Source organism: Papilio polytes, unplaced genomic scaffold, assembly GCF_000836215.1.
Source record: "Papilio polytes unplaced genomic scaffold, Ppol_1.0 DF823731.1, whole genome shotgun sequence".
Taxonomy (NCBI): domain Eukaryota; kingdom Metazoa; phylum Arthropoda; class Insecta; order Lepidoptera; family Papilionidae; genus Papilio; species Papilio polytes.
In genome coordinates, this window is record NW_013525473.1 from 6,261,120 (window position 1) to 6,275,824 (window position 14,705).

The window sequence follows — 14,705 nt, forward strand, 5'->3', positions numbered from 1 at the left end:
AATAATGCCTTATTCACATTATGCCAGTTTATCCGTCCGTGAGCAAAATTCATGCCAGTTCAACATAATTGTCCTACCGTACTGGCATGTCAACCATGCTAAGCTATGAAAAATTTTAGGATACATAAAACATTTTTTTTAATTAAAAACACTAAAAGTAATTGGCGTATGTCCAGAGTATACATATTTTCACAATTTTTAATAACGTAATGCACGCTTAATATGTTTAACACTAGCTTTCACCCGCGACTCCGTCCGCATGGAATCTGAAAAAAGCAACTCTTCCAGACTGTCTTCTATATCTATGTCAAATTTCATCGAAATCCCTTCAGTTGTTTAGGCTACAAACTCTAACAAACATCCATCCATCTAAACTTTCGCATTTATAATATTAGTAAGAGTAAGATTAGCACAAGCAATCGGTAAAAGAATTAGTAATTGTGATAAATAGCGTAAGACAATTTTCATCGTTCAGTCGTACTCCGCGCCGATGGTGATGCTGATGTCCCCGGGCAGCACGCGCGTCATGTGGTACCATCTGTTCGTGTCCACCACCACTGGAAAATAAGTGTTACATAAACATACTTCGCAAAAAAAATAAAGATTAATTTAGCATATAGATATGCAGTAGCAGTTCTAGTTAACAGTGCTCTGGGCGAGTTTTCTAAAAAGCCCCCTTTTACTCAAAGACGTAAAGAAGCTTTAGGCTTTATCGAGCTTAGGTCGTCACGTCATCTCTATCAGTTGTCATATCTGAATTCACTCCCTTAAAAATGTCCTCTACCACAGAATCCATCCATACTTCCTTCGCAATTCTGACTTTACAGCCATCATTCAACAAGACACGAAAATGTATGTCCGAAATATTTTTCTTAAGAAGTATTTATCTGTCCACTGCATAAACATTGTATGTTTTAAGATGAGACTTCAGCATTGACTGAACTGTTATATGTAGCAACGGTTTGTACTGACATATCTCCCCGGGGTGCACAGTGAGGGTGAGAGGTCGACAGGTGTAGAGGCACTCGGGTGGCGGCGCCAGCTGCCAGCGCTTGCGACCGCGCACCTGCGCCTGCCACGAAACGCGCCGCACAGAATCAACCTGTAAGACACACGTGAGACCAGTGTTACTGTGTGCTCCATATATCTTATGCAATGACGGAATAAATCAATACACAATTTGAAATCTATGCTAGTGATTTATTTTTCTTACCAGAGAGTTCATTGTAACAAATAGAATTTAGAAAGGAGTATCAAAAAATACAGGGTATGTCTGTTCTAGGCTTCTTACGTGCATATGTGCTCCTTGTCCTGGTCCGCCCATAAATATCCAGTCTATAGTATCACTCTCCGCGGTCCTCGGTAGGAAGTACGGCCGGTTGTAATACTGCCTCAGCCGGCGGGTTTCCTCGTCGTAGCAAGTACTCCAGCCGACGTACCACGGCGCGCCCGACAGATTGGCGCGCGCCTCGTCCATAGAGAACACCTCGCCCAATGACAGCAAACCAGATTTGTACGCGAAGAAGAAACACTCGTTGATCTTGGAGCCCATTTTACCGTTACGGTAGAAATTGGCGAAGAAATCGAAGTTGAATTCCTGAAAAAATATAATAGCTGTTAAAAACTTTCTTATACACAATTAAATCGCAATTGCGTAATTGTTATTAGAATGCAAATTTTACTAATATTACAAATTCGAAAGTGTAGATGGATGGATGTTTGTTAGTGTGTAGCCTAAACGGCTTAACGGATCTGGATAAAATTAGGTGCAGATGTAGAACATAGTCCGGAAGAACACAAAGGCTACCGACTTTTGTTGTTTTTTTATAATACCACGCGGACGGAGTTCTTAGCGAAAGCTTTTACAGTGTTAAAAATATCTAACTGTTACACGTAAAGACAAGCAGTTTTGGTCTGTAAATCTAAGCTTAGGGATTCTTTAAAGTACTTGATTGCAGAATTCAGCTGACTTTATCCTTTACTTTGATAGCTCTCCAATGCTGAGTCGCGTCGGTGACTATAACGGGTGTAGGGCTGTAGGCGTAGCGGCGCTCGAACACTTCGGGCGTGAGGTTAGTTAGCCTGGACACTTGTGCCACGCTGGCACACATTGAGCAGTCCTCCGGTGGTCGGAATAACGTGAGCGATGTCGACGGTACCTCTAAAGCGCATCTCTGTTGAAATATTGAAAATTGTTTACATATCGATTAATATTTGCAAGGAAAAAAGCATTTTCATATATCTTATATATTGTTTTCCCTTTTATCGGTTTTTGAAGTATATTACGCAGCAGTAAAGAAGTAACTCACCTCAGAAGCAAAACCTGGAGAAATCCACCAATATGTAAAAATAATAGTCAAAACAGCGACACTCAAATAACAAAACTTTAAGTTATGCCTAAAAGTTTTGGAAATAGGTGCCCCGTTACATTCTGGTAACACAAGCCGCGATGTATACGAGTTACTGAGTTTAAAACTATCTATTTTATGGAGTATTCTTAATAATTTAATTTCTGCTGATTTTAACTTCTTATCGCACAGCGTAGGCCGAGAGGAACTCATTTCGCTAATACTTTGTAGTGTCTCGAAACAGAATGAAAGGATTTTAATCCTTGCAACAGTTTATATACGCCAGGAATAACATAGAGCTGATCGAGTTTTTGGACATACGATCTTATAAATGGGTGAAACCCCACTGTACAATAAACCTTCTCTATCCAGTGTCATTCTTTCAAAGAAATTTCTTGTATTTAGCTTTACGAATTATACCAATCACCCGTATAAGATATAAATTCATCGCATAATCAAATTGTCTTATACATAATACAAATATTCTAAGGGTAAACAGAACAGGGACAAAACTTTTTATTTGTTTAAAACAAATGGTGTTTCCTATTGGGGTGATATGTAACGCCCCAAAAATCCCACTCAAAGCCAAAAAATATATTAAAGAGGACTATTGCGACATCTCTCGTGATATCCGTAGTCTCCCAGTTTATCCCAAACGTAGTCAGCGCGAGTCAATGTGAGTGAAATGAGTATGAAATTGGAATTCATTATCAGACCGCGACACTGCAGCTGTTGCCATTACACGGACCAACGCTTCATACGCTTGTTACTCAATTTACTCCTTTTCTAGATTTTACTTGTTTTATTTGGTAGTTGATCGATGAATTTTTCTTAGCCATGTTTCCTTTCTTGTTTTACAGTTTACAAGATAGTTGCAGTTTAACGTACATATTTATGTTAGAGGTAATAGTGTGCCAGTACCAATCATAATCTCTGTCTACCCCTCTGGTTGAAGAAAGGAATTACTTTGTTTTTTAACTCGAGGTAAAAATAATATTTTTTGTGTGGATAAGAGTTATATTACGGCTTCTAGCTACTTTGTTCAATTTTCATGCATTTGTTCAAAAAGTTCATGCCCTTCCATCTTGAAAATATGACCTAAAAAATGAAATTCGAACACATTCATCTCATTCGCTAGCAAAGCATGAGCAAAGATGGAGTTTAACAAAATATGTTATCTTTGTGAAAAGTCATGTCAATATGTCAATGTCAAACTGTAAGATAATTTATAAACAAAAACGTCAAAACACGCAAGTGAGCCGAATAAGTTTTTTAAAAATTGTGTTTAATTAACCTAATTTATAAACCAGTTTATAATTACTTAAATGATGTAAAACACCGTTAATTAAAAAACAGCAATATACAAAGTAACAATGGCAGTAATCCTCGGCGGTGGAATTGGCGGATTGTCCACCGCTTACTATCTGCTGAAAAACAATATAAGTAATAATAATAACTTGAAATTATTATTACTAGAAGCAACAAATTATTGTGGAGGATGGATAAAGTCAATAAAAACGAAGGATTACACATTCGAGCAGGGACCGCGGACTATCCGGCCTAAAGGTATCGTTGGATTGAATACTTTAAATATGATTCAAGACTTGGGTCTCAGCGAGCACATCTTCCCTATTAAGTCCGATCACCCAGCAGCTAAAAACAGAATGATATATGTTAACAATTCCTTGCATTTATTGCCATCTAGTTTAAAAGGCGTTTTCCAGACAAATGAACCATTTTCGAAGCCACTCATATATGCAATATTCAATGACTTGCGTAATCCGCATAAGCAAATGAAAGATGATTCGATTTATAATTTCGCCGAAAGAAGGTTCGGTAAAGAGATAGCAGATTATGCAATTGCTCCAATGATATGTGGCATTTGTGCTGGAGATGCAAAAGAAATATCAGTGAAGTTCCTTATGAAAACACTTTTTGAGTGGGAACAGAACTATGGAGGTGTTATGAAAGGTATGATGAAGTCATTCCTGAAGGGTAAAAATGATAATGACTTACATTTAAGTGAACTGGCAAAGAAAGCTCAGGAAGAGAAATGGAATGTGTACACAATAAAGGGAGGCATTGCAAACTTTCCTGCTACCTTACTGCAACATCTTAAAGAAAACAATGTTGATATTAAATTGAACAACAAAGTAAATAAGATAGAATTTGTGGACTCAAGTACTGTGAAGTTGTTCAATAGAACAGGAGAGGAGATAATAGCCAATCATGTGTATGCTTCCATTCCATCACATGCATTGGCAGATTTAGTCCAGAACCAGCATCCAGATCTGGCTGCAAACCTGAAAGGAATACCATTTGTAACAGTTGGCTTGGTTAACTTTTATTTTGATACAGACAAGCCTCTTATTTCTCCCGCTTTTGGTTTTCTTGTGCCTCCAATAGAGAACTCACCTATTCTCGGTGTTGTGTTTGACTCTTGCTGTCTTCCTGATCAAAATGGTACCGTTTTAACAGTAATGTTGGGTGGAAGGTGGTTTGAAGAAAAGTTTGGAGAGAAAGTAACTGAAAAAGAGTTGTTTGAGATAGCGCAGCGTGAATTACGTTCAATATTGAATATAGAGGAGAAGCCGGCGGCCCATCACGTTAAAATCCTAAATAAATGCATTCCTCAGTACATTATAGGTCATTATGAAAGAGTGGATAGTGTAAGGCAGTACATACAAGACCACAATCTGCCGATTTCTCTTGTCGGCAGCAGCTATGATGGTGTTGGCATAAATGATGTTATCTATTCTGCCAAGACTCAAGTTCAGTGATATACAACATATCAATAAACAAGTGTATACTCAAATAATTGTAAAATAAGCTTAAACGCCATTCCAGGCTGTACAAATTGACAGAGATTATTATGAAAGGGATAAATTTTATATAAGCATTTACTGACTGCTAGGCTAAGGCTTTGTTACGAATTTTTATTGGTTACTTTGTTATAGAAAAATAAAATAAACTTTTGCTAATATAAATACTCAAGTTACCGCGCGCAAAATAAATTTCATGGGAATGTTATTGAAAAATTCTCCACACATTTTTAAACTATGGGACAATATAAATGGGAATGATTTCACTGGTTTTATTTTTTTGTTTGTTTTTTATACACAGGTTGGTACTTATTAAAAAGATGATGTTAATTTGCTTTTTATTTATAAAAGTAGTTTAGTTCTGCATTTATTTCCTTGGAGCGTAAATATAGATTAAATAAAAAAACAGATGTTGGAAAGGAATATGAAATAAAACTACATTTACAAAAAACAACCTGTATTTATGCTTAAGCATATATAAATATAGTGAGAATGTGAAACTTTTATATAAAACTAAAAAGTAAAGTATAATAAATTACTAATACTTAAAAATCTCTTATTTTAATAATAGTGGAATTTCATGACAGTTTCTTTACATTTACAAAAAGCGATTTACATTAAATACATATGTTTCGTAATACATTACAATATTAAAAACTATAACTGTCTATATACTTACAAAGTTGAGGGTCATATACAAACTGTCTTTTAAAAATGTTAGAATTAAAAAAAAAAACATATCAATGAATTTACAAATTCAGTATTGAATAAATGAAACTGTAATTTTATTCTTTTTAATAGTTAATGAATTTCTGTGATTTAACATTTAACAAAGTTACCCTCACGTAGAATGTATGGATTTTGTTCTCAGTTTAAAAAGTGCACATTCGAGACTTAGCCAGGCATGAATTTGACAAATAGTAATAAAAGTACTTGAATTATTGTACTTTTGAGAGTTATTTTTTGAAAAGAATTTTCTCTTTAAGATTTGGTTCCATGTGTAAAGTTAAATAAGTTTTTTAACTTAGCGGCCAAGGTCAGTTCTATGCTGTTACTCTCCTACATTTAAAATCGTATTCAGTGGGCGCACGAATATTGTGACAAGCGTCATATCGGTCATTGATAAAGTTAAGCATTTGACGTAAACCAAAAATCTCATACTAATTTCGCCAAAACTATGACTGGCTTGTAGAAACAATTCGTGGAAGTCCACTGAGTCACACGAGCGTGTGACGTAAGTATTACACTCATTTTCCACTGAGTTATATAACCGCGAGGGTTTGGTTAGTGGAAAAAGAGGTGTAATGTCAGTCTACCCGCAGATATCTCCGAGATGCAGCAGGAGGGTGGCGTGCAGCGTGTGGTCGCGTGGCTCGTGCGCGGGCACGGCGTTACGGTAGCGGTACTGGAGCGCCAGCGCCGCCGTCGCAGCCCCCGCAGCCCCCGCCGCGCACTCCACCTGCAGCCGCAGCGCCACCTTGTTGGACTTGCGCCACATTATTATACTGCAACAAAAGATTCACAACTGAAAATATGTTTTTAACTAACTTTCGTCTTTCGCGATTCCGTCCGCGCGGAATAAAAAAAATAACAAAAACAAGTAGCCAATGTGTTTTTCCAGATTATCCTCTACATCTATGCCAAATTTCATCGAGATCTCTTCAGTCGTTTAAGCTACAAACATTCATCCATCCATCTAAACTTTCGCATTTGTAATATTAGTAAGATGTTACTTGGGTCACTGTTCCTTACATATGGATATGGATATGAGTCTGGTCCTTCGAGTTGGACATACCATGTCATTAATGCGTCAACATTTGCAGATGCGTTACCTAAATTAAGATGAAAGGGACGCACAGAAAAGGACATTACCCCCTACTTATGTGTCCACTCCCCTGTCTAATTCGTTTCCATGTACGAAAAAGTATATTTAGATGTTCTGCAGGCCTAATGTACAATTCACGCATGACTTATGTGTGACGGTAGTCCTACATTGGACTAACTGGAAGCGCAAAAGATGTTTTTGTTTGCTCTACCTGGTTCTAAAATCTATTTGGTCCTTCGAGTCGAATAATCAAATTCAAAAACGTACATTGCACACCTAAATAAGTGTTTATACGATGTGTGAAATGTATGTGTAATGTATAAGGACAATTTATGCGTGTACTGACTCGTTGGCGTCGTGCGTGGCGTCGTCGTCGTACTCCGCGGCGTCGTCGCGCTGCGCCAGCGTGAGCGCCAGGTCGGGCGTCAGCATGCGGCACGTGGCCGCCACGCAAGCCTCGCGCTGCACCGTCTCGCGCCACACCTCCTCCTGCACACACACACTATCTTACTAATACTATAAATGAGACTGTATGGATGGATGTTTCAATGGAACGCCATGAAATTTATCTATACTAATATTATAAAAAGAAAAGATTTGTATTCTTATATGTATCGGAATAATTCAAAGCCTACTGGGCTTATTTAAAAAAAAAATCTTTCACCATTAAAAAGCTACGTTATCGATGAATAACATAAACTACATTTTTTTAATTCGGCGTAGATGAAGTAACTGTCTACAGTGTTTTTTTAATTTTTTCTAATAATGAACTAAATGTTCAAAACGAAATCGAATTACTTTACATCACTAAAGAGGCTACAATTTCATGTTAACGTGCATACAAAAGTCATTATGGTCAAGTGCTAGTTTATTTATGATAATAATACTAACTTTATCCAAGTTGAGCGACTTCTCTAGCGAGGTGTCGAGCGAGTGCAGCGTGTCGGGCTGCGCCTTGTCGGGCTCCGCCCCCGGCTGCGGCAGGTCTGCGGGCTGCAGCAGTCGCAGCTGCATCTCGTGCGCGGTGGGGTTGCTGAGCTTCAGCAGCAGCTGGCAGACGCCGCCCGCGCGCACCGGCTCGCACGAGATTATCTTCACCTCCGGCACGTGGTAGCTGCACATTCAACTCACAACTAATACTTATCATATTTTTACTAAAAATAATAAACAAAATATCATTCCATGTGTATTTGGTCACACGAAACATTTATTTTCAAGAACTATCTGAATGACTTATAAAACTACTAGTATTCGCATGCAATTCCGTTAGTGTGAAAAATAAAAAAAACAAAAGTGAGTGGCCTATGTGTTCTTTCAGACTACCCTCTATGTCTGTACCAAATTTCATCAAGATCCGTTGAGCCGTTTAGGCTACAAAGTCTAACAAACATCCGTCCATCCATCCATCTATACTTTTACTTTTATAATATTACTAAGATTTATGTATAAAAGTATTCAGGTGCCTTATATAACTATTCAGGTAATTTATAGAAATTTCCCACCGGTATACTAGTATCCAAGTCACTTATACAACTATCCAAATGGCTTACAAGACAATCAGATTGACTTGTTGACTTACAATGCGAGCAGTTCAATTTTAAACTTGATAGAGCCAGGGTTGTACTCGGGCTTGGTGAGGTTGTGGTCGCAGGCGCGGCAGCGCTGGCTGCGCTTCACGCTCAGCAGCTTGGCCACGGGGTAGAGGCGCGCCACGCTGCTGGGCTGCCACTCCGGCGCCGCCAGCCGCTGCGCCATGCTCGTTACTGCGCATTGTGTGTGTGTGTGTGTACACGCACAGATACAGATACAAATCACCTCAACTATTTTATATTCTAAGGTGGCAGAAAAAGCGACAACCTGAATTCACTGAAATACCGACCGTGGCTTATAGAAACCTGCAGTTACATGCTTTGCCTACCTTTAATTGACAGAGGGGTCACATTGGAAGTGAATATTTCCCCTTCCTATGTATTCCCTATGTCAAATTCACATAAATCTTTGATAAGAAAGCAAAGCAAAGGGCAAATAATTTTTATATAAAAAGTTTTTATATAATAAACAAGGATTTCAAATTCTTTAGATATATAGTATTACTTTCAGTAAAAGAGTGAACATAAATTAACTTACTTTGATTCAAATTCAGTTCCTTTGTGTAGAATTCCTCGGACAATTCCTCTACCTCAGCGGAGGCCACACTGGGCACAAAGTTGGCTATAGCTGACATTGTGCTCTCACTGGAGGGCAGGCCGGCTATGTTCCTAGCCATTGCACCCGTCAATCCGGTTTTATCCTGATCAAACATTTTAACTGATACATTTTTCCTGATACTTTGCATGGAATTATAAAAAAATATTCACTAAAACTTTTATATTTTTTATAACTTTGTTGAAAAATTTGTTGACTGTCAACTGCAATACTGATTGAAAATCAATCTATACTATTATAATAAAGCGTAAACACACACTTTTTTGTTGCCTAAGATATCAGCAATTACAGCATATTTTTGAATAATTCTTCTTTTTTAAAAAAGGCCATACATTTACGTCACATTTTAGGCTATACATTTTCACGCTAAAAACCCTAATGTGGGAAAGAGACCATTAGTTGCTGCCAACATCAAGGAAGCAAGGTTGTCATCATATCGTCATTTTGACATTTGTAATTGATAATTTGACAAATGTAAACAATAAAATATAGTTTTTATCATTTCATGCGGGTGAAGCCGCACAGGAACGGCTAGTTAAAATACAATAAAATATTAATACTAACAGTAAGTGTAATATATTTCCCTCTGATGGCAAACTTTTTCCGTTCCCTGTCTAATTTCTCTTGCTTTTCTTGTTGGGCGATGGCTTTGTAGTAGTCAAGGAGTTGATTTACTCTGGTCGCATTTGGATTCACCCTTTCCGGCCAACCACCAGAAGCTACAAAAAAAAATAAAACTCAATACTAGTCATGTTAAAAATGTATCATAATAAATTATGGTGCACATATCTTGTGTTTTTTTGACTGACTTCCCAAAAGAAGGAGGTACTTAATTCGTCTCTGTGTGTGTTTTTTTTTTATTAACCATTCCAAATCAGAGAGGTTTATTATGAACTGCACATTTGAGATTAAAACTCACATATTTGAAAACATTTCTTGCAAAACTATTTAAAACCAGTGTCCTTGTTTACAATATTATTTTACTGCAATTTAAATGAGTAAATAATTATAAAATTAATATTTACCGACTGGCTGGTCAGGTATACCAACATCTCTTGATGTCCATCTACAATTAAAGCAGGACAGGTAATACATTTTCTTTGCTTGCTTATTTTCAACTTTAGAGTCTCCTGATCCTTGTTCTGGTGTTTGCCGCGGCTGAGCCAGTGTGGCCCTAGAATATAAAAAAATAATTTATACTATGTAGCAAAATAATTGCAGACTAGCTGTTCCCCTGCGACTTCGTCCGCATATAATTATGAAAATTTTATTTTATTGTTTACATGTGTCAAATTATCAATTGCAAATGTCAAAATGACATGACATAATGACAAGCCATGGCAACCTTGCTTCCTTGATGTTGGCAGCAACTTATGGTCTCTTTCCTACATTAATACTTTTATCTAAAATATTTACCCCCTAAGTTTAATGGCATGAAAATATATAGCCTAAAGTGTGACGTAAGTGTAGGGCTTTTATTACACTTTATTAAAATAGTATAGATGAAATATTGAATAGATGCAAAATAGAATGATTTAAATATATTATTGTTTACCTTGTGGAAAGTGTATGGAAGCAACTAGGGCATTCAAAACAACTGCTGCATCTGTTCTTTTTCAGCCTCGCTTCAGAAGATGGCATGTTCTCCAGACAGTTGGCACAGTAGTGGGAGTCCACCTAAGTAAATAGTCAGTATAGCTTACTGAATAATCACTACCAAATTTGGATTAGCACCCCACCCACAAAGCAATAATTTACAAACGTTTCTACCAATTGAAACTTTATTTCTTAAAGTGTGTAATAGTTGCATTATTTATAATGCAACTATTACACACTTTTTTTACTTTAGTAACTAAACCTAATATTTCAATTACTTAATGAATTTATTCAGTTCACTTACTTCATGGCATATACAGAAGCCGCAACGTATCTGCAAGCAGTGGCGACAAAAATACAAGCTTGTGATCGGTTTGATCTGACCACAGGAACAAACGTATTTAACATAATCCGGCTGGGTCATATAAGCCATGGCTATACTACTTTACGGAATTTAATTTAGAATTCGAAAGTAAATTATTACAGATATTATAATGTAAAACCGTAATGAGTCAGAAATTCAGACTGACATTGACCATTGACATCAAATTATGTCAAAAAAGTTGAAGTTTCACTTGACAGTTAAGAATTGCCATAAAACAATGAACACGGCTTAAGAACTGCTAAGAACGATTAAATATGAGTGCTGTTGTTGAAAGATACATTTAGTACAATTTTTAACAGTAACGTATTGATTAAATGTGAATAAATGATATTTAAAACTCAAAGGAAATCTTATTAACGAAAGATTTGGCTGATACACTGACATTATAGGAATAAGATTACTGGCAGCACTGATTGAGGGCGGTGTATTTGAAATTTGTCCTGTAATTTGGGAAGTTAACGTTCCATATTAAAATAAGTCATAGGAGACAAGACGATTATGCATAATGATTTTATTCCTTTTCCTATTCAAATTTTCCTTGCTCTTACAGTATAAGTTTGATTTAATGTATCCAATAGTTACTAACATCTGCTTAAACCGTTGCTATTTATCAAACTTATTCAAGAAAGAAACTGTTGTCAACGAACATATGGGCAATTCATTAGTCGACAGACTAAGGAAACAGCTCGTTAATATACAGCTTTATTGGTAACATGTTAGAATTAGGAGTAATAGGTTTCTTAATATATTAGTAAATTAGATGAATGTCCTAAAATAATGAATTAAGCGACGATAGTCATATCACGTATGACCCACTCCTGTCGTTCGTTTTGCGAACGATATTAATGCGCGGATTCCTGACACGCAGGCCCGTGGCGGGAATTTTAACCGCGAACTTTTTATGGCATGCCAAGAGGAACCTACGTGGACAGGCTCTGCTTTCTAATGCTGTAATATGTTGCGAAACTTATCGAGGGATCCAATTATGTCATTCGTTTATAGGTTCACCATGATGTGCCTTTTGGATTCTAGTTTATTTCACTGTTTAATTCGTGGAACAAAACTGTAATATTATTTTTTTACATTCATCTCGGACACTGAGAATCAAGCAAATGATAGATTTAGTTACTTGGGAATAGTTTTTGCTGTTGCATTATGTTTGACGAATGTTAAGTTAGACAGTCTTAGAAAGACCTTTTCGTCGACACATTTTGTCTAATGCAGTTTAATTGTTTACAACTAAAGCACTAAGAAATATGAAATGGGAAATGTCCCAGATAAAGAAAAATTTATGGCGAATCTATTTGTATTAATTACCCGTCGCAAAGTCGCTTGGGATTCAAGTTTAGCCGACGTTTAAAATGGTCGCTCGAATATTTATTACGCGTTAGCGCGATTGATTTGTGACAGCGATGAAATGAATCGACTGTTCGTTACAAGAATTCATTTGTATTTTTTTGTCATCATCACGCTTGTTAACGAGTACGAGGTAGAGTGTGTAAATAAGCATTATTTTGATTGGCAGTAGTTAATTGAACAAAATGTGTTTGTTGAAAAATTCTACCAGAATTTAACAATAGTGAGTAATCCACGAGACTAGTATACACGTTGCAAATAAACTGGATTTAGAAAGACGAAGAACATAATGACAGATTACAGTAATGAGAAATTCTATGCACTAACATTTCGCATTTCGTAATGTGAGGTACATTTTTGGCTAATGCAGAATGTTAACCTAGTAAAACACTGCGATGCAATTGTGCATATTTTCTCGTAGTCTTAGTAAGGTGCTATACAGACCTATTATAAATTCTCCAAGATGAATATAAACATTTGAAAATAGCCTTTTTGCACCGCTCACAGTATCTAACATTGTCTTCTTTCATTTATGGCGTTGTGCCCTTTCCTCTTATCTTGTATTTTAACTATAAAGACTTGTTTCGTTACGTACTTTCGTAAACAAATCTATGTAGAGATTTACACTCATCAAATAGAATCTAAGTTAACTAATAAATCATAATAATATTATAAATGCGAAAGTTTAGATGGATGGATGGATGTTTGTTAGAGTTTTTAGGCTAAATGGATTTCGATGAAATTTGGTAAAGCTGTAGAGGATAGTCTGGAAGAACACAGGCTACTCACTTTTGTTTTTTTTTAATTCCACGCGAACAGAGTCACGGGCGAAATCTAGTAACTAATAAATAAGAATAACATTAACTGAGACAACAGTTTTAAGTTTTCTTTTGTACTGCGGCCCTACATAAAATAATATAATATAATTTACTTCATTTATTAATGTAAACGTAACCGATTTTTGTTCCATTATTCACTTTCACTCATGTATATTTTATGTAATACATAGTTTTGTGATCGGAATTAATTTAGTACGTAAGAGTGGAAGGAGGGCATTGGGGCGGATGCGGTTTGGATGAGTTGGATACAACGGCTTGGAATTATCTGGTCTTCAAAGATATCTCTATTTATTGACGATTTCCTTAATGTACTACTTATTTACTACGATATAAAAAAAATTACTAACGGTCATTTTCTGTTGCAGGAGTCAAGTTTCCGTAGTGTAGCGGTTATCACGTGTGCTTCACACGCACAAGGTCCCCGGTTCGATCCCGGGCGGGAACAGTTAAACTTATTTTTATTTATCTATCATCAAGTAATATTATAAAGAGAAAGTATCTGATTTTTGTATGTATTGAAATAACACAAAAACTACTGGGCCGATTTCAAAAATTCTTTCATCATTGAAAAGCTACGTTATCAGATACTAAGGATACATTTTTTAATTCTACATGGACAAAGCCAACAGCTAATGCCTTATAAAATACTATTATTATATTTAAATTACACTCATTTAGGAATTTTGTTGTTCAATAATTCAAATTTTACATTTCTATTTAAATATTATGTGTACAATTTACATCCCAACGACATCCCAAGTTCCAAGCTCCGGCTAAGTTTGTTTTTGGCGCGAAGCCGGTTTTCCTAATACATTCTAATTCCCAATCAAATGTTTAATTAATTAACAGATCCGATATATCTTATTTCAATAAACAAAAAGTTGTAAAATCGCTTTGGAACAACAGGAAGTGAATTCCACCGGAAATATGCAAACATTAAAATGTAGGTAACCTTAAAATTATATTGCACGATGTCGTTAAAATTTATCATCAAGTTACCATTTCTAAATCACTTACGTATACATATGTATGTACGATAATATGTTAATTATATAAAGTAACAATTTTGTCTCGTAATCACAGAAATATTACGAAGAATTCAACTCTGAAAATCAATAATCTTTGCACGTAATATTTTACGATCAATTTAGCTTTTTTAATTTTTGACCGACTTCCCAAAAGAAGGAAGTATTCAATTCGACGATATGTTTTTTTTTTTATATGTAAATTAATAGGTCAAATCTTAATAAACAATTATCTTCGCAATTTAAAACTATGTAACATTATTGAGGGTTCTAATTGAAAAATATTATCAAAATAACTGACTTC

General features: G+C 36.0%; 3 protein-coding genes and 1 non-coding gene across 4 annotated transcripts; 2 read left to right on the forward strand and 2 right to left on the reverse strand.

Annotated features, from left to right (window-relative positions):
* Positions 1–340: 340 nt before the first annotated feature.
* LOC106103597 lies at positions 341–2,752 on the reverse strand. Its single transcript, XM_013283380.1, has 5 exons — positions 2,310–2,752; positions 1,983–2,174; positions 1,292–1,597; positions 973–1,102; positions 341–557 (listed from the first exon to the last, which is right to left on the reverse strand). Exons 1-5 carry the CDS (start codon positions 2,559–2,561, stop codon positions 472–474), a joined length of 966 nt encoding a protein of 321 aa, XP_013138834.1. The 5' UTR covers positions 2,562–2,752; the 3' UTR covers positions 341–471.
* Positions 2,753–3,564: 812 nt separating this feature from the next.
* LOC106103524 (protoporphyrinogen oxidase) lies at positions 3,565–5,500 on the forward strand. The gene has a single exon (XM_013283303.1). It carries the CDS (start codon positions 3,722–3,724, stop codon positions 5,126–5,128), a length of 1,407 nt encoding a protein of 468 aa, XP_013138757.1. The 5' UTR covers positions 3,565–3,721; the 3' UTR covers positions 5,129–5,500.
* Positions 5,501–6,074: 574 nt separating this feature from the next.
* LOC106103783 (dynactin subunit 4) lies at positions 6,075–11,331 on the reverse strand. Its single transcript, XM_013283661.1, has 9 exons — positions 11,101–11,331; positions 10,756–10,877; positions 10,226–10,374; positions 9,765–9,919; positions 9,123–9,285; positions 8,575–8,758; positions 7,887–8,109; positions 7,342–7,484; positions 6,075–6,675 (listed from the first exon to the last, which is right to left on the reverse strand). Exons 1-9 carry the CDS (start codon positions 11,227–11,229, stop codon positions 6,483–6,485), a joined length of 1,461 nt encoding a protein of 486 aa, XP_013139115.1. The 5' UTR covers positions 11,230–11,331; the 3' UTR covers positions 6,075–6,482.
* A 2,417-nt stretch (positions 11,332–13,748) lies between these two features.
* On the forward strand, positions 13,749–13,821 carry Trnav-cac. The gene has a single exon. It is a non-coding gene; the product is annotated as a tRNA-Val (tRNA).
* The last annotated feature ends 884 nt before the right edge of the window (positions 13,822–14,705 follow it).